Source organism: Netta rufina (assembly GCF_964035555.1).
Source record: "Netta rufina genome assembly, chromosome: 1".
Lineage (NCBI taxonomy): Eukaryota > Metazoa > Chordata > Aves > Anseriformes > Anatidae > Netta > Netta rufina.
The window spans coordinates 131,203,952-131,227,367 of NC_140123.1; the positions used below are offsets into that span (position 1 = coordinate 131,203,952).

The 23,416-nt window shown below is 38.9% G+C and overlaps 1 protein-coding gene across 1 annotated transcript in view; it reads left to right on the forward strand.

Moving 5' to 3' along the window:
* Window positions 1–355: 355 nt before the first annotated feature.
* IRAG2 (inositol 1,4,5-triphosphate receptor associated 2) overlaps window positions 356–23,416 on the forward strand; it is a gene marked incomplete at its 5' end in the record, with an annotated part of 38,437 nt that continues 15,376 nt past the window's right edge. The window contains 21 exons of the mRNA XM_084302209.1: window positions 356–950; window positions 1,558–1,668; window positions 2,398–2,578; window positions 2,791–2,867; window positions 2,946–3,024; window positions 4,015–4,173; window positions 5,292–5,409; window positions 6,851–6,901; window positions 8,361–8,438; window positions 8,978–9,034; window positions 11,142–11,201; window positions 11,310–11,374; window positions 11,458–11,557; window positions 12,981–13,094; window positions 13,398–13,499; window positions 16,344–16,507; window positions 18,051–18,165; window positions 18,604–18,766; window positions 21,040–21,101; window positions 22,031–22,096; window positions 23,056–23,164. Of these exons, the coding sequence (XP_084158335.1) occupies window positions 356–950; window positions 1,558–1,668; window positions 2,398–2,578; window positions 2,791–2,867; window positions 2,946–3,024; window positions 4,015–4,173; window positions 5,292–5,409; window positions 6,851–6,901; window positions 8,361–8,438; window positions 8,978–9,034; window positions 11,142–11,201; window positions 11,310–11,374; window positions 11,458–11,557; window positions 12,981–13,094; window positions 13,398–13,499; window positions 16,344–16,507; window positions 18,051–18,165; window positions 18,604–18,766; window positions 21,040–21,101; window positions 22,031–22,096; window positions 23,056–23,164 (2,626 nt within the window). The remainder of the gene's footprint in view (window positions 951–1,557; window positions 1,669–2,397; window positions 2,579–2,790; window positions 2,868–2,945; window positions 3,025–4,014; window positions 4,174–5,291; window positions 5,410–6,850; window positions 6,902–8,360; window positions 8,439–8,977; window positions 9,035–11,141; window positions 11,202–11,309; window positions 11,375–11,457; window positions 11,558–12,980; window positions 13,095–13,397; window positions 13,500–16,343; window positions 16,508–18,050; window positions 18,166–18,603; window positions 18,767–21,039; window positions 21,102–22,030; window positions 22,097–23,055; window positions 23,165–23,416) is intronic.

A 23,416-nucleotide genomic window follows, 5' to 3' on the forward strand; every position in this document is an offset into this window, starting at 1 on the left:
TAGTAAACTGCTAGGTTGGAGAGAGAAGTTTTATTTTTTTTTTTCACCCCTTCCTCTCTGGTATGGCTATTGTATTTAAGAATAAGCAGTGAAATTTCAAAAAAATATTTCTTTTTTCCCCCGCTTTGTCCAGATCTCTATCACTTCTAGTTCCCTGGACAACTAAACAATGTGGTTGAAGGTTCCTGTCTAGTCTGTATATGAACCAAGGATTTTCAGATCACTTAATACCAAGGCTCCAAGATACCTGCTCAAAGGAAAATTCTCATTTAAAAAGTTGTCCATGGTGATGTACCTGACTGTTTTGTTTTGTCCCTTTTCTTTCCAGATACTTTGTAAGAGAGGGGAATTTATAATGTCTTCAGAGCATGGCACTAACAAACGACATCATAACCCAGTGGACAGTATATGCAGAAAGATCAAATCTATCCAAATGATGGACCAAGTCTCTAATCCCACTTTACAGATACCAAAATTTCAGTCACGGAACTTTGACAGTCCACAATGCAATATCAGAAAAAATCTAGAAGAAATACTTAAGAAAAGAACATTTAGAAGTCGTGATAGTACTAGTCCACGCTTCATCAGTCCCAGCAGTGAAAGTGTTTTCTCTGCAGACTTGCAGTTGCTGTCTCCTTGTTTTGGGGAGATCTCTGACAGCTGCTCTGCAAATACTACATACTCAGTCATTAAAAGTGAAGAGAGGACCAGCAACCCATGGATGCCAGTATGCTCCATGGAGAACAGTTCTCCATCCTACTTCACACCCAGAGAAGATGATGCCCAGAACCAATGGTGTGCTTTAGCAAGTACTGAGTCTAAAGATGCACATCATGAAAAGAAATACCTTACGTCAAGTCCACACTTACAGTTCTTCACATCTGATAAAAAGTCAGAAAGTGCTGTGATCCAGTCTCCTGCACCACAGAGATTATCTCTGAATGAAGGAGGTAAAAATTCTTGAAACAAATACCTTTTAATCCAAAAGCCTAAACGTATGAATATTAAGCCTATGTAGATGAATTTCTTTACCCCTTAACCTAGTAAAAATGTGTTAGAATCACTCCAACATAATAAGATTACAAATAGAACTAAGCAGAATCGCAGAATCTTAATTTTCCTCTAAAGAATATTAATCTAAATGTAAGAAGTGAGGAAGTAAGAAGGCTTTTTTTTTTTTTTTTTTTTTTGAACAACAACAAAAAACTTCAAATTTACTGATTCTCTTCTTGGGGACAGGTGTGTTTGGGTATCAGTGTAGTCTGCTTTTAATGTAAAAAGATATTATTTCAGATTATTTTTTTTGGTGTGTTTTAATGTAATTTGGCTATGATAATTTTTCCACAAAAAATCTTATTCTGGATGTGGAGGAGAAGAAAACACATTATGTAGCTTTTACCTCATGCAGAAGAAAAGCCAGAGCTCCCGAATGTGTGCATCATGATGTTATGTGTATGTTCATGCTATCACAAAAGTAACACTGCAGTTAGAAGCTATGGTGCATGACAATAACTATGAGCACATATAGATGGATGATAACAAACTTATCTTTCATAGGATGGAAGCAGTCACTGGGCTGCAAAACCGACAACATGTATGATGTGAGCTTGATCTGTGAAGAAGACTTGCTTACCACTATTTTCTGTGCATGCGACGTAGAGCATACAGGTTTGTCAGTGGCTATTGCTCTTCTGTAGTCTTCCCTAAAAAAAACCTTCAAAGCTGCTATGTTACATGTTGAGACGTGGTAACCTCTAGTATGTTTAGACTGCCTAGCTACCTTAGCTAGGTGGCTGTATGCATGGCAGATGCAAAACAAATCCCTGTGCCTCTTTCACATGTTACCTCTCTCTTGCCTTCCCACCCACAAGTTAATCTTTGCAGTACTTTAGTGCAGAAGAAGTAGAGCGGCAACATATTTCTACCAGTCAAATGAATTAGAAATGACTGCTAATTTCTTTTAGTTTGTTTCCTATTAGAAAAAGAAATTTAGGAAACTTCAGACTGAAAGGCTATTCTTCCAAGTTCTATTTCAAATATTCCAGAAGTGGTAAATAAAGGAGTCCAGCAGGGTAAAATAATGTCAGTCACTGGGTCTACTCAATTTGATGAGATATCTGAATGTAGTAACAGCAAATGAGGTGAGTCTGTTCTTTCTAAACCGAAGTCCACAGAACTAGTAACTCAGCTTTCACGCTTCTATATTAGGAGATGAAGGGGAAAAAAAAAAGCGTGAACTACTTCTTACAGCATCACGCTAGAACTGCAATGATCAGTTGCTTGCCTACAACAACTGAATGTGCACCAGTGCAGATCAGTAGGAGGCCCTTTGACAGCTCTTTACAGTGTCCTAATAGACTTTGGAATCTGGTACATGGTCACCTATATTTATTTTAGGAAAAGTAGCAGTTTCCAAGATAGTTGACTATCTGAGGCACACAACAAGTCGTGGATCAGAAGACAGTGGTCTTGAAGAGCTGTGTAACATGCTTGATCCAGAGCAGAAGGACATATCCATGGACCTTGAAACATATCATGCCATCATGAAGGAGTGGATTGAAGACTGCAAGAGGAAATGGTAATCGTTTTTTATCAATTTATCTCATAAAAGCTTCTGTGGAAACAGGAAAGTAGAAAGTTTTCCCATGGCTTATGTGTTTTGTACCTTGGAATTAGGGCATTGTGATCACAGGGTGGTTTTAGGATGAAAAGTTTCAAGTATTACAAAGTTGGTAAGTGATTATTTTTTTTTATACTCTTGTATGTGATTTTTAATGCTTTCTCTTTCAGGGAAGATGGTACAACTGAGGAACCAACAGCAAGCATAGAAGACCTGGAATTTAAAGTACATAAAAACACATTTGAAGGTGCAGACCATTTTATTCGGATTTTTATTCAGGAAACATTGCTTTCTTACTCCATAACCAAAACCAAATCTCTTTCAGTAAAAAGGACACCTGTTCGGATGAATGTTACATCAGGAAGCTTGGAAGCCTTTGGGGGTGATGTGTCTAAAGGAGACATGTAAGTTCATTTAAGCAATTCTTTCTGATAATTTAGTAGTCCTGCCTTTGGATTACCCAAGAAATTCCAGGAGCCACTAAAACTGATGGAAGCTCTGCCAAGACAGTTTTCTGAAGCTAATGCTGACCTCAGTCTGTGCAGAGTTTTGATGCTTTCACATTCTTCCATACAGATTGTGCTCAAACTGAAAAACGTTCTAGTAATTTTCCCTACTGGTTTCTTAGTCCTTTTGTGTTCATTTACCATGTGAATTCTCTGTGGTTGGAGTTTTACTGGGAGAGGAAGTTATGTTTTTTCTTTTTTAAGCTGTACCTCCTAAGTTAGCGTAACACTTCTAAGTTCTTAGATGTTTGACAATAGAAGGTATTTTCTCTTGAAAAATCTGATCCTTAGTTTTGCTTAGGTTATTTTTTAGTAATCATGACTCAGATTTGAATTTTGTTATTAAATGCTTTGCTATTAAGCACTAAGTTTCAAATACATATATATATATTTTCATTTTATGCATAGTCAAAATATTCAGATATACCTTCTGACGCTTTCCTCTCATTCCTCAGAACCTCAAAATGTGATCCCTGTTAAAGTTTCAGTTGAAAGTGTAGGTGCATGGTAGCTTAGGAGAAGTGAAAGGATCCAGAACTTAAGGAGTAAGTTAGAAGTATTAGCGATCACCTAAGAGGTGATTAGAAAAGGCTTAATTAAGATGCTGTCCTGCAGGCATGCAGAGGTGGCACTTGTCTGGTGGCATACTTCCATTGCAGGGAGGGGAAAAAAACAAAACAATGATTAAAGACAAAACATTTCCTGGTGTCCATAGAATTGCAGAACTTATATTTTCGTTTACAGCAAATGACTGTACAATGCAAAACTCCTGTGTGAGCTCTCCTCTTGCTTCTCTTATTGCTGTAGCACAATGTCCGGATTTAAAAAAAAAGTCTAAGTTAGAGACAGTGACTTATCTTGATCTTCCCTGGTTTGTTACTGAAACAGGGAGACTTCGGACTTGATAACCTGTGTCGCAGACCTGCAGTACAACAACCAGAAGCTTCAGGAAGAGAACAACAAACTGAGGCTTACACTGGAAGCTGTGGATGAGACCAACAATAAGTTATTGGCAGATAATGAGAATTTACGTCAACAAATAAAAAGGTAGGAGACCTGGGCTACTGTGTAATGGCTGTGGGTGGACATATCTTCTACCAAGTGGTCTAGCCTTGCTTTATGTTTGTGGCCTCATTCATGCTTCATGCTAGCAACTTTCTTGACTTAATGCTGTGTCTATAATATTTAACCCTCTTCCTCAATTGTCCTGCTCTATACCTCCTGGTTCTTATAAAAACAATCATTCATCTCATAGCCTGGTTCTTGCTTTGCATGTGTTATAGGCAAACTTTTAGGGTGAAGCAAAATCGTTGTGGGGTGGGTGGATGAAAAAGGGCTAATATTACCAAGGGAACAGCCCAGCACTGTAAGGTTTCCAGTCTTAGACCACTTTGCCAAGCAGAGAGGAAATGAGTGTGTAAGAGCTATTTTGATAGTCCCTTGAGGAGCCAGAGTGAGTTGTCTCACTAGATCAGTATTGCTGCATCTGGGGGAACCATCAATGCTGTGAGCATAAGCCTATTTATACAGTGAGTTCATAATGCTCATCTCACCCAGCTAATTCAAATGTGGCATAGTTATGTCAACTGCCAAACCGTTCCCAGAGTCTTTGGGGAGATTACGACAACAGTCCTGCAGCATAGCTGGTGTGGGACATGCACCCTTATACCAGACCACATGCTCCATGGTGTGCTGTACAGCCCATGGCTAGCCAGAAACAGGGCCTTGCCACACAGGTTAAATATACATAGATTGCGGTATCTGATCAGGAAAACAATGATGCAGAGCTTATGCTTGAAAACTGAACTGAAATGGCTTCCCTAACTGCTAACAATGAGGTACTGTAAAGATGATTTATGTGCTCAAGTTAATCAGATATATGACTGTAGCAAGCTAGGTGGTTAGGTGGATACAAACAAAAACCATGTTATCTTTGGTGCTATGCTTGCCTGGGTTTTCATCCCTTAATCTGAGTGTGGAAGGGGACTGATGAAATAGACAGTGAATCTGTAAGCCTTTAATTAACAGCACAGCCCATCATTTTTAAGTATCTGTGCCAAAGAGTAAGTCCCTGATGGCTTCTAAAAATGCTGTGTTCTTGGTGTTTCAAGCCTGACCAACAGCAACATGCTGTAGTTTAATTGGGTTTATTTCTGTACATGCAGCATCCAGCATTCTGTGCTGAAAGCCAAATCACTGGAAGAAGAACTAGAAGAAGCAAAAAACAACCTGAACCTGTTGGAAGAGAAGAGACAACAGATTTTCTGCCAGAATAAACAGCTAGTAGGTGTTCTTACTTCTTAGCTTATGTTGAATAAGTTCTCATGCTTTGCTGTAGCAGAGGCATGACCACTCAGACCATAAAAAATCAGCAGTATGACCACCTCTGTACTCATAGGTATTGGGGCTTGAAATATGATTTATTAGTGTTAGGAAAGTATCGTGAAGTTTTCGTATGGAACTATCATCTATTACAATGAAGAAAACAGCTAAAAGGGCCAGTCTACCATGGAAACTGATCTTGCTTTTTCGTTATGACAACAGCTCTCACACCACCATCATTGAGCTCTGTCTGATTTGAAGTTGGTAGTGTTCTGTCAGAAATTCAAGTGCTGCACATGACTGCTTTTTTAGAACCAGCAGGACAGAAAGCTTGGTTTAGATACCTGCACAAAGAAATTGTTTTCCAAAACCTCCCTAGGCTTACCGGAGTTATCCACATGGGCTGGCAGAAGTGACAAGGCTGTTCTAGGCTGACAGCCAGAAGTATGCTTGGCATCTCTCCTTTGAGGCATGAGGTGCCTACACAAGGGTATCTGAATTGCACCTCAGGTGTAGTAAAGGAGTAGTAAAGCCAATGTGACTGTAAGATTCATAAAGCAGCATGGTAACAATGCTGCTGCTGCTGCAGCTGTAGCAGGTGCTGTCAGATGTGAGAGCATATGCTGTCTGGAAAACATATGTTTGTGTTGCTGCCATGTGTGCTGTTCATGCTACAGTGGTATCTCTGTGTCTTGCTGTGTGGGCATAGGCTGTAAATGGGTGTTCCATTACTTGGTGTGCTGCTGATGTGGAGTACTTAGAAACCAGGAAAGCCTTTCATGCAGAGCAAGAACATAAGATTTATTTGATGCTACTTTTGATCCATTGTGTATACGTTTTTGATTGTTTTGATTTAATTTTGGGTTATACACCTAATTCCCCTTTTGTGAAGGAGATGGGAGGGAGAAATATTATGAGGAGTCTTGTAGTTCCGCTTACAAGTAACGTAGTAACTGTTCCCTGAGCTGTGGAGGCACTGAGTGGGATACTACTACTGTTCTTCCTTTGCAGTGGTGGTGGGCAGTACAAAGTACAGCGTGGCACGTAAGCTTTTCAGACTTATCTGAACTTACACATAATTAGCCTTGCTCACTCTGAGTCCGAATACATCCTTCCTATTGTCTAGTGGTCTGAGTTTTATTATAATATGAAATATTGGGGTCAAGCCCTGAATTTTGGAAGTGTGGGATCAGTGAGAGCTCATGAACTGCACCGGTTTCAACACGCCCCATTCAGCTTCACTCTCTGAAGCAAAGGAATGCAGCACAACAGCTTTGTACTGGGCCTTGTGTGTGTTTGTGCTCTGCTTTTTGTCTCAGTTTGGCTTTGAATGTTGAATCTGATGTGCTAAAAATGACTCTCTCTTTTTGTCTGTTTGTTTTCTATTAATAAACCTCATTAGGAAAAAGAAAATCAGTCTCTCATCATCAAAATGGCTTCTCTTCAGGAAGAGGTAAAATAAATTGTGGCTTTGCAAGTACATCTTCTTGTTCAGCTAAAAGCTTACCACTAAGAAATGAAGTGTTTCTCTGACTTTGAAGCCCGATATGCTTGTTAGGTTATCAAAATATCTGATGTTCAACAAGAATGGCTTACCATAATACACTCTATCTTGAAGTTGCACTGTGCTTTAGACTTTCCATTTGCTGGGCAAGCAAGGATATGAGGCTGAGGAAGTGTAGGGGACAGGATTAAAGCAGCTTTTAGTTTTCTCTCTTTCAAAGCTAGATAGATTAAACTCTTAACTATTTTTAGTTAACACAACTATGAATACAATAACTCTATAATGTTTCAATCTCTAGCTAACCCTTTCTCACTTGATACTCACTTCTGTTTCCCTCCGGTAAGATCCAAAGGAGAAGTTCTGCATTTCTAAAGAAATGCAGTGGCCAGGGGGCTCCACTCAGAGAGAGACCCATTATTGGCCAAGGACCTACAGCAGGCTAACAGAACTCTCTAAGCTTTCTGTTTGTTTGTGGCCCTTTTCGGGGGGAGCTGTTTGTTTTTACTTTCTCTTATTTATTTCAGTGAAGTAAGTATTCAATAAAAGTTATCATCAGATGATAAAATGTTTTAATACTAGCTTACAGCCTGCACTTTTACAGTATTTAAGATGAGAGTAGAGAAACAGATTAAATCACAAGAAGTAATGAAAAGAATCTTCTCGCGGATTCAGGAATCTATTGTCATATAACAATGTAGGAGCCATTGTTTGTTGCATGCTTACCATGTTCAGAATATTAGTCTTTCCCAAATACAACTATCTCAATAGCTATTGATTGACAGCCTAGTTCCAAAAACTAATATTCAAGTGGTGGGCCTGAAAGCTTTTCTTTTGCTTTGCAGTTCTAGTAGTGCTTTAAATCAAGTTCTGAGATTCTTCACTTTTAGTTCAAACAGTGCTCTGGAGAAATGGAAAGAAATGGAGGAGAAACTGTTTAGGTGGGGCAAACTTAGGTCACCTGGATGAGAAAAGGAATCCTTAGAAATGTATTGGAGATGCTGGTGTTACCAAATTAACCTCATCCTTACAATTTCACCTTTCAACCAAAAGCTTGTCTACAGTGCAGGCATGCTTTAAGATAGAGCTCATGTTATTCTTAAAAAAAAAAAAAAAAAAAAAGTTCCTTTGACTTGAAGGACTTGAGCTTTAATTCTTGTTCTTCTATGATGTGCGTTTTCATAATCCAAGTAAATCCTATTGTCCAACATGTTTGCAGCATGAAACCTTTATTTTGAAAGGTATAGAAACATGAGGGAAAGTAGGACAAGAAGGCTTTTATGTGAGTAAATGTCATCGCTGCTTTAGAGTAGGCAGTATCTTGGGGGTGGAGATGTCATTATTCCTAGTTTCATCAAGGAGAAGCTGTCAATCGATTCAGCTGTGCCTAAACATTCTGTATCTTGTTCAGAATATTAGGAGTAACATGGACACTGATGGACTTCAAAAGAAGATTTTGGAGCTGTCTAAAAACGCAGCAGAGCTTCAAGTAAGCACTCTAACTCCAGGAGACGTGCACAGGCTATAGCTTACTCAGGTTTAGTGGGGGAAATTTCTTCCACTGGAAGGTAGGCAATGCTGAACCAATCTGTGCTAAAGAACTGTAGTGCAGTCATAGCTGGGCCAGTATGACAACTTTGATAGAGAAAGTTTCAACCTGGAGATTAAAAACTGGGCCAATATAGGCAATCCACATTTTTCATTCTTCCCTTAAAGTTAAGCGTTTAGGAAACCCTTTCCCCACTGAGGAGATGTATTAGGAAACTGCGCTTTGGCTCATGTTGCTGTAACTATTAGCCTGGGCAGATGAGGGGAAAAGATGTGACTGATAGCTTAGGATGTTTTCACTTTTAACTGGGTGCAAGGTTTGAACTCTGAAACACTCCATGCAAAGTGTTCAAAAGAAGAATCTGATTTTTCTACACAGAGAATATTAATGTCATTTTTTTTATTTCCAAGTAGGAGATAGCAATAAAATTGTATTATACTGCATGCTGATAGCTACTTGTTGTTCTCTTCGTTCTTCAGATTCAAGCACATATCTATGAGAGCACTGTGGTGAATAAAGAGGCTAGCTTAATACAGGTTAGTTGCTTTTATTTCGTTGCTGTCATTACTTTCATGACTGAAAAATGTGGAGTATGTGGTGCTTTTATTTCTAATGTTCTCACATAACAGAACCTGATCCTATAAATGTTTTCAAAGTAGGCGAGATCTGCTTTAGGACCTGGTTATGAGTCAGCATAATTAACGGCTTCTAGAACTTGCTTTTGTTTTGAAAAAATAAAATAAAAATTTAGAACCCTTTAAAACAGAACAAACTTTAAAACCTCAGAAAAATGTACAAAAACTTCTGAAGACTACTTCCTTCACCAAATGGTAAAAGAATCTACCTGCAGATGATCCTTTCCCCCTCATGTATTTCACTTAAATTACTACATTTTTGTGTCAAAGTAAAAAATGGTGATCCTGAACCCAATGGAAAAGCAAATCTGTTCTCAGTATTGACATGTGTACTCTTCAGACCTAGATAACTACACTTCTGATGCTTTTTAAACTTGCATTTTGTACTAAAATACAAGAACACAAGACCACGTAAGGGTTTTGGCAGTTCTTGGACTCATGAACTGTGCAAACAGCCTTCTAGATTAATGAAGCTTCCATTTAGTAGAAGATGGCCTAAGTCAGCTGACAAAATATTTGACTGTCAGGCTTTCTGCAAAAATGAGTGCAGTTTGAAATTTAAATAGTGACAAAACAGAAAAATTTGCATGTGATCCAGACGATAATTTTATAGCTGATAAATTGGTCTTTTTTTTGTCCTTCCAGAATCAGATTTATAGCTTTTACTTCCTCCTCCTTGAATGATTCTGACATTTTGTGGCCCCTGTAGAATGCTGTTTTCCAATGCTTATTTAGTCTATTGACTGGAAGGGAATTTTTAATGTAGTCTACTGAAGTGCGTGTTCTTGTAGGTCAAGGTGACTGGCTTGCATAATCTTGAAGAAACTAGTGTGGAAAACTTCATTTTGATTGTTTGCATTAGGATCAGTGGGACTAGTGTTCACTTGTAAGCTTTAAATAAATACATTCTCATCGCTCTTCATCCAAAGAGACTAGATAGGATTGATGGCCACTAAAAACTAATGCAGTGACGTTTCTGGTTTTGGCCCAGGACTGCAGAAGGTATGTAAAGACAGAAAAAGCTTAATAAAGACAAAGGAAAAAATGAAGTTTGTGTTAAACTTCAGTACCACAGGTCAAGCATCTTTGCTAGGACTGGAAACTTGACTCTAACTTCATTTTTTCCCCTCTATATCCACTTAGTTTTCTGTCTGTTTCATCTCTTTCAAAAGTCTCAAATCTTTTTAAAGAGGAAGATTAGAAGGGGTGAGAAGATAGAGCTCGGTGGTCTTGTGAGGATCCAGGAGTTGGACTTGATGATCCTTGTGGGTCCCTTCCAACTCGGCCTCTTCTGTGATTCTGTTAAGTTGGTATTTTCTCTAAGAAATGCTCTGCTTGTCTGTTTAACAAATTCTATTGTAATAGAATAACATGACTGAAGCCCATTGCTAGTTCATAAAGCTAAGAAAGCTACTATTACCAATTCGTCTTGCCATGAGGTTGATATGTTCTCTATCAGCCCTTTCACTAGGTATAGTTTAATCTGATGTGCTACTCTATAAGCCTTTAATCATACAAGCTAACGAGAGTAAATTTGGAGAATACTGCAACTAGTTTTAGGATTAAAACTCATGCCAGGCATTTTACAGTTCAGGTTTTCAACTAAAAGTAGAATTTCTGTCTAGCCTGCTACAGCCAGTACAGAAACAAGATGGGGGGCTGGGGGGGAGAACAACAACAACAACAAAAAAAAGTAAATAAACTGAAAAGTAAATAAACTGAAATAAAAATAAATAAACTGAAACGCAGCACCTAGGAGTTTTCCTCCTTTCCCTTAAATTCTGTAAAAAAAAAAAAAAAAAAGAAAAAAAGAAAAAAAAGGTCTTCTGAGTGCTTTCTGCTAGACAGCATGTGAAGCAAATTTTTTCAGCCTGCTGCAGTCGTATAGGATTGAGTATAGTATTATGGCAGTTGCAAAGCATCTCAGTCACAAATATTACAAATGCAGTTCAATGTGTTAGTCTTCAGGTTGTATGCTTACAGTTTCTTTTCTCCACAATCTTTGCAGAAGGAGCAGGACATCAAAGAACTGAAATTAACCATTGTGGAGTGTTCCTCAATAATAGAGGTATGGGAACGGTCTTATTTTTTGACTGCCCGGGCAGTGGGTATATGCATATTCTGTACTTATTCTGCAGAACTGACTAACTCTCCAACTGGTTGTGATATATTTTAGACTCTGAGGGCAGAAAAAAATAACTTACTGGAGAATATGCGACACATGCAGCAAGAATTGATCTCGTGAGTATTGTGAGCATGTTCCAGGAAACATAGTTCATTAAAAAGTAAAAAGGACTGATTTTATTTTTTCCTGCTTTCTTTAGAAATGGTTTAAGCTTCCCAGTGATGTATAAATTTAATGGCAGTATTCCTGAAGGAATGAATTCGCTTCACTGTGAACTGGAACTTGCTCAGTCTTCTGAGGTACGAATCAAAAATCCTTTTGATTGTTATTCTAGTTGTCTTGCATCTGTAAATGAAAAACAAAGATTTTTCCCTGCAAATTGTTAGATAATCCCAGTGTTACGATTCATTAGTCCTAGCATGCAAGCACGTAACATGAGGCTTACGGTGTTGTTCCATGTGTATTGGAGAAAGTCCAGATAAAAACAAAGCAAGAACTTGCAGATCTAAATCTGAAAGAGCTAGGGTCAATTATTTAGATGAACAGAAGATGGCAGAAGAACAGAGAGGGGATAAATCTACAAATATGCAAGAGGCTATTATTACACTGAAAAAGATAATGGTCTGTTTCTTGTACTGCATACACTGGACACAAAAAATGGCTTTCAATTGCAGAAGGAGAGACTTTTTTCCTTGAAATCTATTGCGGCAAAAAAGAAAATAAGCACTGAGTAAACATCTGAGAAAGTTGTAGAGCCTTCATCTTATTTATTATTTAGAAACTCTGACAAACATCTATTTACAGGTACCATTCCCTTGTCCCCCAACAAGAACAATGGGCCTTAATCTCTGTCCGTGCTTTTTTTTTTTTTTTTTTTTTTTTTTTTTTTTTTTTGAGGTCTTTTGGTAGTTACTTAAAAGAGAGCAGGAGAGGCATTCTTCATAGAAGCCTGGCACAGGCTGACAGAATCTTAATGCTGCAGTTAAGCCTGTTGGTTTGGAGTTGTAGCGTCCCGTGTCCTCTGCAGTTCCTAGCTAGTAACTATACATTTGGTCAGAAACAATTCACGTGATGCTGGAAGTTTGGTCTCCCCTGCAGATACAAATTGTTCAGCAGAACCGATCAAAAATAAAATCACTGCAACAGCACACTTTTTTTTCTTCTTCTTAGATTTCCTCATACTGCTATATACTTTTGTGTTTGGTGCATTTGCAAAGAGGTAGCATCTGAAGAAGAAAATCCTTGGTGGGACCGAAAATGCAGGCCCAGAAATGAAAGGTCTATTTTGTGAGGCAGATTCTGTTTCAAAATTAATGTATTGTCACCTATTACAGATGCAGTGAGTCACTGTGTTTACCTCTCAAATACTGTAGGGAGACACAATTCCACTAAATCACCTGTAAAGCCAAGTTAGTGCTCTGTTTATTCTTCCCTTAGTAAAGCCTACTCCAAATAAGGATACCTAATTTTTGACTTCCTCTTGCCTGCTTTTGACATGAAAATTTGCATTGGATCACTCAGGAGCTTGGCTTGCCTTTAAAAAAATATATATATCTACATGACAAGATGGTTTTGAAAAGCTCTTACAAGCTAAAAGTTTCAGTAGCTCTGACCTTCTGGTAAATACAATGCAGGGATATTTTGGAAAAGTCTAAATGTCACTGATACCAGTCTGTAATAAGATGTCAAAATAAGCTAGCTGTCTCTTCTCTCTCTTGAAAGATTACCAAGGCTGAATGGATGTCCCTGGATGAAACACTGGACCGTGAAGTACTGTTCTTACTTCAGGGACCTGAATATGCGGGAGAAAAATTTAAGCTTGTTATGCAAAACCTGGTCAGTGGCATAGCTTACGTGAATAATGATGTAGTCTGTTGTCAGCCTGTTAATTAGGGCCTCCCCAAACACTAATAATTGGCTCGTGTTTACTCTTTTTAGGGGGGGGGAAAAAAAAAAAAAAAAAAAAAAACAGCTTCTTAGGTGGTGGAGGTGGGGCATATTTACCCTAACAGTATCAGTTGGCATCCCATCTACCACTGTGTATCAGATAGGTAATTCTGGGCAGCACTATTTCAGATTAGTGTTAGAAATGCCAGGGTTTGATTTTTAATTTTAATTTAATTTTATCTTATTTTGCAGCAAGAAGAAGCCTCTGAAGTGGAGGAACTTGTCATGACATCTTTACAATGGATAGACGATCCTGATGTGAACATGCAGCAGGCCTGGGAAAGAAAACTTGTAGTAAGTAACTCTTTCTCTGAAGCTATTTTCTGACGTACCTGCCTAAAATTTTTGCACAGTCCCAGTATCTTACTGTTGCGTGCTATGTATGTTACTTGAGGTCATAACAGTCCATCTGTGGGTTAGATATGGCTGTATAGAGAAGTATCTCTTGTTATAATTTATTTTTTTTTGGGGGGGGGAGGGGGGAGATAATAGCTCTTCGTTTAAGTGCTGTGCTTTTCCTGACTTATCTAGTGCAACTTAGCACTTTGATTAACTTATCGCTTTGATAAAGCTATGCTTGAAGGAAAGGGTAGATGAAGCAAGTAGATTTGAAAAAGAAAATGAGGTCAGATGACAATTAAGCTTTTCTGCCCACTGTATGAAACTTGTTTCTCAAGCACTAGTTTTTTTTCCCATGTTCTGTTTGACTACTGCAATGGATGGTTCCTCCAATAGGAGGAGCAGGAAGGAAGGGTTTTTAACCAGTTTCTCAAATCAGTCCTATCACTAGGTTTGCCTTTTTGAAAGACAAAATGTTTAGCTCTTGTTGGATATGCCTCAAGAAAGGTTATTACAAAAATATTTTATACTTCATCTTGCATAATGTATGCTTGTGCTCAAAGTAACTGTGGCAAGAATAACTTCCTCATGTAAGCAGCAGTCTGTGGATACTGCTTAACCGTCTTGCTCTTGTTTGCTCGCTGCACCTCACTCACACTCCCACCATTTTCCGTGTAATAGCAGTTTCTCAAATGGTCATCTTACTCATAGCTTTGTCTCTCTATTTTTTTCCTTTTTTTCTGGCTTTAAATCCTGAAAGCTTCCCCTGGGAGAAGGTGCCAGAGTCTCATTTTATTCACCCCAGCATGTCTCTAAGTCAAATCAAGGAAACTGCTGTCTTGTGCATTGTTATAACTTTTTTATATTTAATTAAAGACTTCCTCCTTCAAAACTTCACATCTGAAAGATACTGGTTACCTTATCATTCATGCCAAAGCTGTATTCCCATTAAACAAGTAAAGTTGAATTTTTTTGGTATAAATGTTGGCTGTGGGAAATCCCATTCTCTCGCCTAAAGTGATACAATTGGAAACTAAGCTAGCAAAGGTTCAAGAAAGAGAAAGATGCTTTAAAAATAAAAGGTCCTGTGATTCTTGAACATTGGGGTTGGGAATTGTCTTCATGTTAAGCATATTGTCTTCATCTACCTGGAAAAAGATGGATGTGGGGGAAATATGTTATAGGGAGTTAAACAACAAGGTAGCTTCTTGTAGTCTTACGGAAATTTTTTTTGTAGAAATATAAATGAAATCTTGGACTATGCAGTGGAACTTGAAGCCTAACACTTTTTTTCCCTCACCCTCTATATTCTGTAAAATATATTATGGGCATGTTTTGCTGGTTCATTTTAAATTATACCCAAAGTAAATTTTAATTGAGCCTGTGTTTTTCTATGTATATACATAAGCATATATGTAGATGGTAGCAGTAAAAACTCTTTGCCCCTTTCCTGCTGGAAGATAACTGTGCTACACTGTACATGTGCCCTGATAAGCCTGTGCCACTTGTGCGTCAAAACTATGGTATTTCTAACAGCAGCTGCTGACTGCCTTGGCTGAGAAACTTATCTTCAGGATGTGGGCATTTGCACGTGGTCACATCCCATGTCATTCCAGTAAACCTATCTAGTGAAGCAGTTCAGGCTCTTTTCTATGGTGTGATACTTGATGTGCTACACTTTTTTTTTTTTTTTTTGAAGCTCATGAACAATATTAAACTCTAATTTACAAAGAAATAACATGTCCTACATCTGTAGGATCATTTCTCCCCTTCGAATTAATATAACATCACAGAAATGGGATCTGTAGTTAAGCATTCTTTATAAGCTGAGGCCTCCATTTTGCACATTCAGTTGAATTACGTCAGAAAAAGGACTATTTTTATTTCACAATACTTTATATTGCAAATCACTGTTCAGAGAAATACAGACAATGCAACATCACTTAAAGTTTCATTTTTTATTTTTTTTTTGTAAATCATCTTCTCCTTCTTCCAATTTCACCTCTGATTTGGAAAAGGAAATCTTTGTCACAGGAGTCATTCCTTGGATAGACTTAACCTACTAGAGACGTATGACAAAATGAAATGGGAACTTTATTGTGGTGGGTTGTTCCCACACACACACACTTCAGCAGTAATATGCATTCAAATCAGTTCCAATGGACTTAACTGGATGTTGAAGAAGAGGTCATAGAAATTTAGATTTCTGCAAGATGGTCATTATTAAAACTTTTCCTTTACCAAGTACGTTTTTGTTGTTGGGCATCTTTCTAAAGGAAATTTTTACAACTTCCTTGTGAACCATGTAATTCTCTGCCACTCTTAGTGTCTGCTTACTATAAGTGCTAGTTAACCATATATTAATTTTGCTATCTGTACACCCTAGATTGGAAAAAAAGGCTGAGTGTGGTTTCTGTCTTAGAAGTAACTTTTTTTTTTTTTTTTTTTTTTGGAAAAAAAAAGTAGAAGCTGTTTGCCAAGTTGAACTGGGATACAGAATGCTTCAGATTTCTTGTTTAAAAAAAAATAATAATAAAAAAAATATTACTGCTCTGAAAGTACTAATGCTTGACAGGAGCCTAGCCTGTCTGTCCCCACATCCCATCAGTTCTAGAAGTGATAAAGCACAGGTCTGAAGGTTAGGTTTTGTCAATTCTCCTCTGCATTATTGCTGGCAGTGTTGGGTGATGATACGGTGAAGCAGGGAAATCAGTTCAGTGTGTAATTCAGGGCTCTGGTTTACCCTCTGTCTCTGCTCCTCATCTAACCAGGTGGCAACTCGATTTCAAAATTCCACAGGTTCTCAGGCAAGAGCTAGGGGAAAAAAGACATCTTTGGATCCAGAAACTTCACCTCTTGCAAAAATACAAAGAATCTGTAGATAAGGATTTTATTCGAATGGCAAGCAACCTGAGGCGAAACAGGACAGAGCAACTTCACCTAAGGAAAGAGCTCTCTGCCAGGTATCCCTTTAAAGCAGATGTGTTTCATTTGTTTGTTTAAATTGTGTTGTGGAACAAAATTTACTGAATTCTGAAGGCCACCCCCCCCTTTTTTTTTGCCATGGAGGAAATCTGCTGTTTTAGTGTAATGTTATGCTAAACCCAGATCCGTTCTCCATGTGGGAGTTAAGGCTTGTGTATGAATTAACATATGAGCTTGGAGATGTCTCTGAAAACACCAGGGAAGACCACAAACTGAACAGTTAAAAGTGGGTAAAAGGGGTAGGAATGCTGCCTACCTAGCAGATGCAACCATTAAATAAACTGCTGGTTGTGTGTGAAGCTGAAGATCTGTAAAATACGTACATCTGGGTATTGGTGTTTCTAGCATTACTGCAGCTATACCGTTGAGAAACTGAGGCAGTGAGTTACCTCATTACATATGAAAATATAACTGTAAATCTGAGTTTATTAGCCCATAGTTCCTGCTGGGAGCTTTGATGTTGCTGTCTTTTGCTGCCATATTTGTAGATGTAAACCCTTGTACTTCTTCCCTCCCACCTCTCCTAGACATTCAGGAAAGTAGCTAGTCAAGTTAAGGTTTTTGTTTGTTTTTCCAGAACAATTGATCTGGATTCATTGTCTTGTTTCAACATAGACTTACTCATAGTGTCAGCTTTCCACCATCCTACACTAAATTGTAAATTTTTGCATGCTTGCCCTTACTTGGGTTCAGGGTGCAAGTAGATTACTAGGGCTTTGCATCCCTGAGAGCTAACACAGAGCAGTCATACTGCTCTTTTACATTACTTATATTCAACTCACATTGTTAATGTAGACCTCCCACCTGCTTTTACTTCAGTCAGAAAAGAGCTGATAAAAATACTGACAGCTTGGTTTCTTGATTCTCACTGCATTACCACTCTTTGTGGTGATAGCAACAAGGAAAAATAAAAACATATAAAAGTTAGAGAATAAGAGGGCAAGGGTTGTTTTGCAGTGAAAAAGAAGAGGTTTCTCAAAAGCAATTGTGTTTAGCACTGGTCCTGTGGTATGGCATCTGCTCACTGTCAGGTGAAATACCATCTGAATCACTTGGAAACTAATTAGCTGTGTACCTGTAGTCATAACTCCATTTTTTATTTTGCCAGGACAATTGACTCAATATTCAGTTATTTTGACCAAACTGGAAAATTTTTTCACAACTTGGTCAACTAAGCTTTTTATCTAGTGTCTCTAGGTAATCTCCAAGCTTCCACTATGGTACCCAGCTGTCTGGGGATGGCACAGACCTTTCACTGCTTAGCTAGAAAGAAACCAGGGAAAACCTCCATTCCCTTCCTACTTTCAGGGCTGCTAGAGGGAGAAAACTTGTCTGACTACCAAGTTAAATTGTTCTTGCTTAGTGCAAACTCCCTGGTGCTGGATCGTGGGGAGCCATGATGTGTGATGGCTGAATATGGTCTTTAATGCACATCTCAACAGCTAGTGTGTGTCATCTCCCAGGCATGCCTGCTCTAAAATGTCAGTAACGGATTGTGGTTTGTGCTCTTGCAACCTGCAGACAACGTGAGATAGAAACTGTCAAACAGTTGCAAGAAGAAGCTGCTGGCCAGGCAGAAGCCCTTGGTTTAGAGCTGCAGAAAGCTACAAAGCAGCTTGAGGATGCTAGCAAACAGGTAAGAGAGGACCTAGTTTATTCTACACAGAAAACAAGCAAGCAAATGCAGAATGCTACATACAATGCATTGCTGCTCTTGAGAAAGGAAATCGTGTGTTCGGAATGGAGTGCCTCATTGCAAAAGTGGAACCAGCAGAGGAAGTAAAATTTGAGGGGGTGGTGACAACAGTTTGCTGATGAAAGAGGCAGCATTGCATATTTGTGGTGGCTTAAAAAAAAGAAAAGAGAAAAAAGCCAAAAATAGCTTCCATACACAGTCCACCCCAACTGTAAAAATGCAGAAGTTCAGAGGGAGCTTTATCACTTCCTGAGAGAGAACAGATGCAGTTCAGTTTCATTTACATGAAATGTAGTCTCCTTGTATTAACCAGGCTGATCTTTTTTATTTATTTTTCCTCCTTTTTTTTTTTTTCCCTAAATATTGTTTCTTGCTTAGGCAAAGGATCAAGTTGAAGCCTTTCACTCTGCTTGTGAGGAAGCCGCATCCTTAAAATGCAAGTTAGAGGAAGCCATTTCTGAGCAGCAAAATCTCAAGGATGTGAATGCAGCTTTAAAAAGCACTTGCCAGTTGCTTCAAGAAAAGGTGGAAGAGCAGAAAAGTGAGTAACTCTTGGCAATGTACCAGCATTCGCTCTTGCATGGGCAAATCCTTAGCTGATTATTTGTGATGAAGGGGAATAAGGCTGACCTGTGGGTCACCCGGTGGTAAAATGGTCTGTGAAAGTGTGTCAGGTGGGATTCCCATGAGTGGCTGTTGGGCTGTGCTGCAGCTGCAAACTCCTAAAACAATCTCCTGCCATATGAAGAAGGCTTAGTAACTCCATGGATAGCACTTCTTTACTGAAGGTGCTGTTCGCATACCTGAGTAGCCCACCTTACTCCTAACGGTCTAAGCTTTCTGTACCGAGGAGACTTGATTTTTATGCTCTACATTCCTCTTACTGTTTGGATTTGCTCTGTGTACCTAAATAACTGTGTGGTATGCAAAAGCTGCTTTCTTTGGTGGAAAGCAATAGTGTTATTGCATTGTGCATGTGCAACTTCTGCTGTGGAACCATGAAAACTTCATACTACATCTTCCTTGCTTGCACAAAAGGCTGGACACTTACATAAGGTAATGGCTTAATTCCATCACGTGGATTTTTTCTTCCAAATGCTGAAGAACCTATTGCTGCTGGGGAGAACAGCTGACTGCTTTTAAGCTCACTGAACATTTGGCATCAGGCATGCATTTCCAAATGCAATGCAAAATATAATTTATGATAGGCAAAAAGCTTAAGGGATGTGTGTGTTTTAAACACATTTCAGTGAAACTACAATTTGTCTTGTAGAAAAACTACACTGATTCCTATGCCTTAGCTCTATGGTACTGATGTGGCAACCAGAGCCCCAAGCTGTGCTTGCTGACTTGTGACCAATGTTTTGGCATTGTCTGCACGTGTATGTTCATGTTCCTTTCATGTCTACTGTTTTCTTCAAACTGTGGGGTGTTTTTTTAGCAAGAGTCATGGCAATGGAAATGTATTTTCTTCAGCTCTGAATTGATAAAGCACTTCTGCAAAGCAAGTTAGCATCAATAAAAAGAGAGAACCTCAGACACTGTGGAAGAGAGAGATTGGTGCCACTGACCCACAAAACCCAAACCAAAACAGCAAAGAAACAAAATCAAAAGCCCTACCAACTTTACAGCCAAAGTCTCATCCTTTCTTAAATGATTCTAGGTAGTTTGCAGAAGTGTTTTTGTAGATAGATAGAAGTAAACAGGTAGATCTGTAGAGAAGTTGGAAGATCTTATAAAGAACAGGACAGAAACAAGGATGGGGGGTAGGGGAAGGACAATGCTCTACACTGGTTCCTGCAGAAAGCCAGGTCTAGTGCCCCTTCTGACTAAAGAACTGTTTTTTTTGTTTGTTTGTTTGTTTTTGTTTTTTGTTTTTTTTTTTTTTTTCTCCCCCTTCCTCCCCATTCTGTTTCCCTACTTTCCCTACCTGCATGATAAGAGATAAGAAATTGGGTAATATGTTGGCTGAAGAAGCTTCTACTCAACCCATGTTGGCCAGGCCCACGTAACCATGACTTGCAGCTAATGGCTACAGCCACTATACAGTGAAAAAAGCCTGAAAGAGCCACTGAGAGTAGTGTTCAAATTTTGCTTGGGCACTGAGGTGACAGTGCTAATGAAGTATTTTCTTCCTCCTCTCCAGTCCCTCAATATTAGATGTGATATAAAAGCTACAGTAGACTTGTATCAAGGTGTAAAAAACAAAAAATAACAACAACAAAAAAACACACCAGGGGCTGCCTCTGTTTATTAAACTTGGAGAAAGAATGTTTCTAAGTATGAAATAAAGCCCATCTACTCTACTTTAAGGCCTTTTCTAGAAGTGTTCAGGATGCCCAAAGCCCCCATCCAACCCAACCTGGTCTTGGCCTAGTGGGAGGTGTCCCTGCCCATGGCAGTGGGGTTAGAACTGGATGGTCTTTAAGGTCCCTTCCGACCTAAACTACTCCATGATTGTCTGAAAACTTTTGTACAAATGCTTCTTCTGTAGAGCTGTAATGGAGTCATCCATTTCCACAGGGAACTGTAGCACATTAACACTGATGGCACTGGGAATTAACCCCTCGCTTTAGAGTAGAACAAGGGAAACATAAGCACGTGGAAAAAAGTGTCCAGGTCTTCTGTATGGTGGAACTTGCAAAACAAAAGGTAAAAACTCTTTCTGTGAAAACTGATGTAGATATGACTGGGCCAAAGTGAAATATAATGGGTTTGTGACAGGCAGCGGTTGGGTTACAGGCACTTTAATGCTGTACTGTTCCTTCTCAAATTATAAGGGACCCTCTAAGACTTGTAAATGTCTCTTCATAGCTACTGTTAATGCACTGAGAGGGGAACTGCTTAAAGGACGACTCTGTGAATGGCAGTGCCAGGTATGAAGCTTGTCTGGTAGGAGAAGAAAAGGTAGGTTTGCACACTACATGTGCTGGTGGAAGGACATCTATAGCTGAGGTGAACTGCAAGTAATTTGGCAGCAGCTTTCTTCTTTTTGGCTGTGGAGACAAAGTGAACTCTCTGTACTGATCTACAATACACATCATTTACCTTCAACCTTTTTGAAAAGATGGGCTCAAACTTACAGCAGTGGTGTGGTGTTGTAAACAGCTGTGTTGGCTGTAAACAGTTGTTCACAATCATGCTTAATGTAGGTGAGGGAAACCTTCCTTGATGGGATGGTGTGAGTTGTCCCCCACAATCAGCCCTCTCTTCTGCAGGCAGTCTTCCAAATAACTGCTTAAAATTTTGTTATAAAACACTTCCAATATCCAGGCATTGGAATATCCAGTAAAATAGTTATTACCTTCATGCCCCTCTGTGGAAATATGCTGGAAGTTATATAACTCTGGAATACTCTGCTTTGAATAAATATACTTTCTTCAACTTTAGGAGGGGGTGGAGGGGGAGTTATAGTGGGAAGATTTTTTTCCCAACTGGCTCTAGTAAAGAACGCTGTAGCTCAGCATCTGAGCAGTCTAGATTTAACACAGAATAACAAGGTATTTATGAAGACAAGCAGAAGATCCTAAAATGTATCTTAAGCGGTAACAGGGACATCAGAGGAGCAGAATCAGAACTGTGGACCAGCTGCACGAGAATAAAACATGTATTTGTGCATAATGGTCTGAAGAAATAAAGGCTGAAACTAGCATGGGGAAACAACTGCATATTTTTCCCGATAACTGAAAATAGTTCAGCTGGAAAGATAAAATTCCATTTTTGTTCACAATCAGTTGTAGTATTCCCTTTTTTTCCCCAAATCTCCTATGCCTACTTTCCTTACACTGTTTCTCTATTGCAACAGCACTGTGTAGATGAAGAATCTGATTACAGTCTACTGCCTACAACAGCTGAGCCAGTGAAGAGGAAGGTAAGTGTTTGTTCTGATCACTGCCAAGCCTGCTAAAATGTGGTACTTGCTTTGTTTGTATTTTCTTTCATGACCTGGAGGAAATAGGTCTCCTTGTGAGAGACTTTGCCAGGTCAAACAAACTACTTTTTTTTAATGTGTATATATAAAATGTGTAGATGCACACGCATGCACATATACAAAAGTATATTCAAAACTTTATTGCAAAGTTAGTTTCCTATTGATTTTGAGCAGTCTCTGTGACAAAATATAGGCACTTGTTAAATTGCCTTTTGAGAAGGATCAGAAGCTGAAAATGGAGATGCACTCTTTAATTTCTCTTCCATTACTTGTTGTTTATGCAACACTTAGTAAATTGCAGCTGTGTTAATGTTATTTCAGAAGTTTCTTCCAACAAATTTCACATGATACCTCTTCAGCACTAACCAGCAAATAGGTGGTGTATGTTTGTGAGGCAGGCAGGCAGCATCTTCTCTGCATGCACCAGGGCTCAAGTTGGAGTTGTCCTCATGCCTCTGCTAAAGGAAACACATTCTGCTTAGTAGGTGCCAGACATTGGGGAAGTGTTCTCTGTCTTGGCCTGCATGGTTGATTTGGCTTGTGAAGAGGTAGAGAAGGAAAGATTGGCTTTGGTTTGGTTTGGTTTCTTCCCTCTTCCACCCTGCTTGTCTTGCTTTTATCCCATCCGTTCATATTTCTTTTTACCTCTCCCAAACCTAGCTGAAACCAACACAGATGTCAAAAGTGTAAAGTTTCAACTTTTAATTATTCTGCCTTTTCTTGTATTCATTCTGTTCATAAAGGATATAAGCTTTTCTAGAAGAAGAAATATACACATATATATGTATAAATTAGAATTCTATTACACAGATGCATTTCTGTGTGTGTGGTGGCTGGGAGCTGTTGGCAGTTGTGTATTCAACATGACTGAAGATCAGCTCTTTCCACTTTTTCATTAGCAGCTCCATTGCCCTAAAAGACTGTGGAGTGAAGGACTCACCTTGCACGCTGAACTTCACAGGACCCTGCCCTCAGATATTTCAGACTGGTGTCTTACACCTCTGCTAGGTAAGACCTAGTGGTGTTGGCCAATCTTCTGTCTCTCTCCTGAAACACAAAAATAGTTAATAGGAGGAATGGAACAATCTCACTGGTGCTAAACATGCTAATAAGCTGTGGAAAGCCTACTGTTGGCTTTAGCTTATTTTGCATGTGATTGGATGCTGAATCATGCCTTTAATGCTTTCCATTAGAGGTTTGAAAAGATGACTGCCTGTGAGTCTACCAGGAGTCCTAAAAAGCCTAAGGAGGTATTGTAAT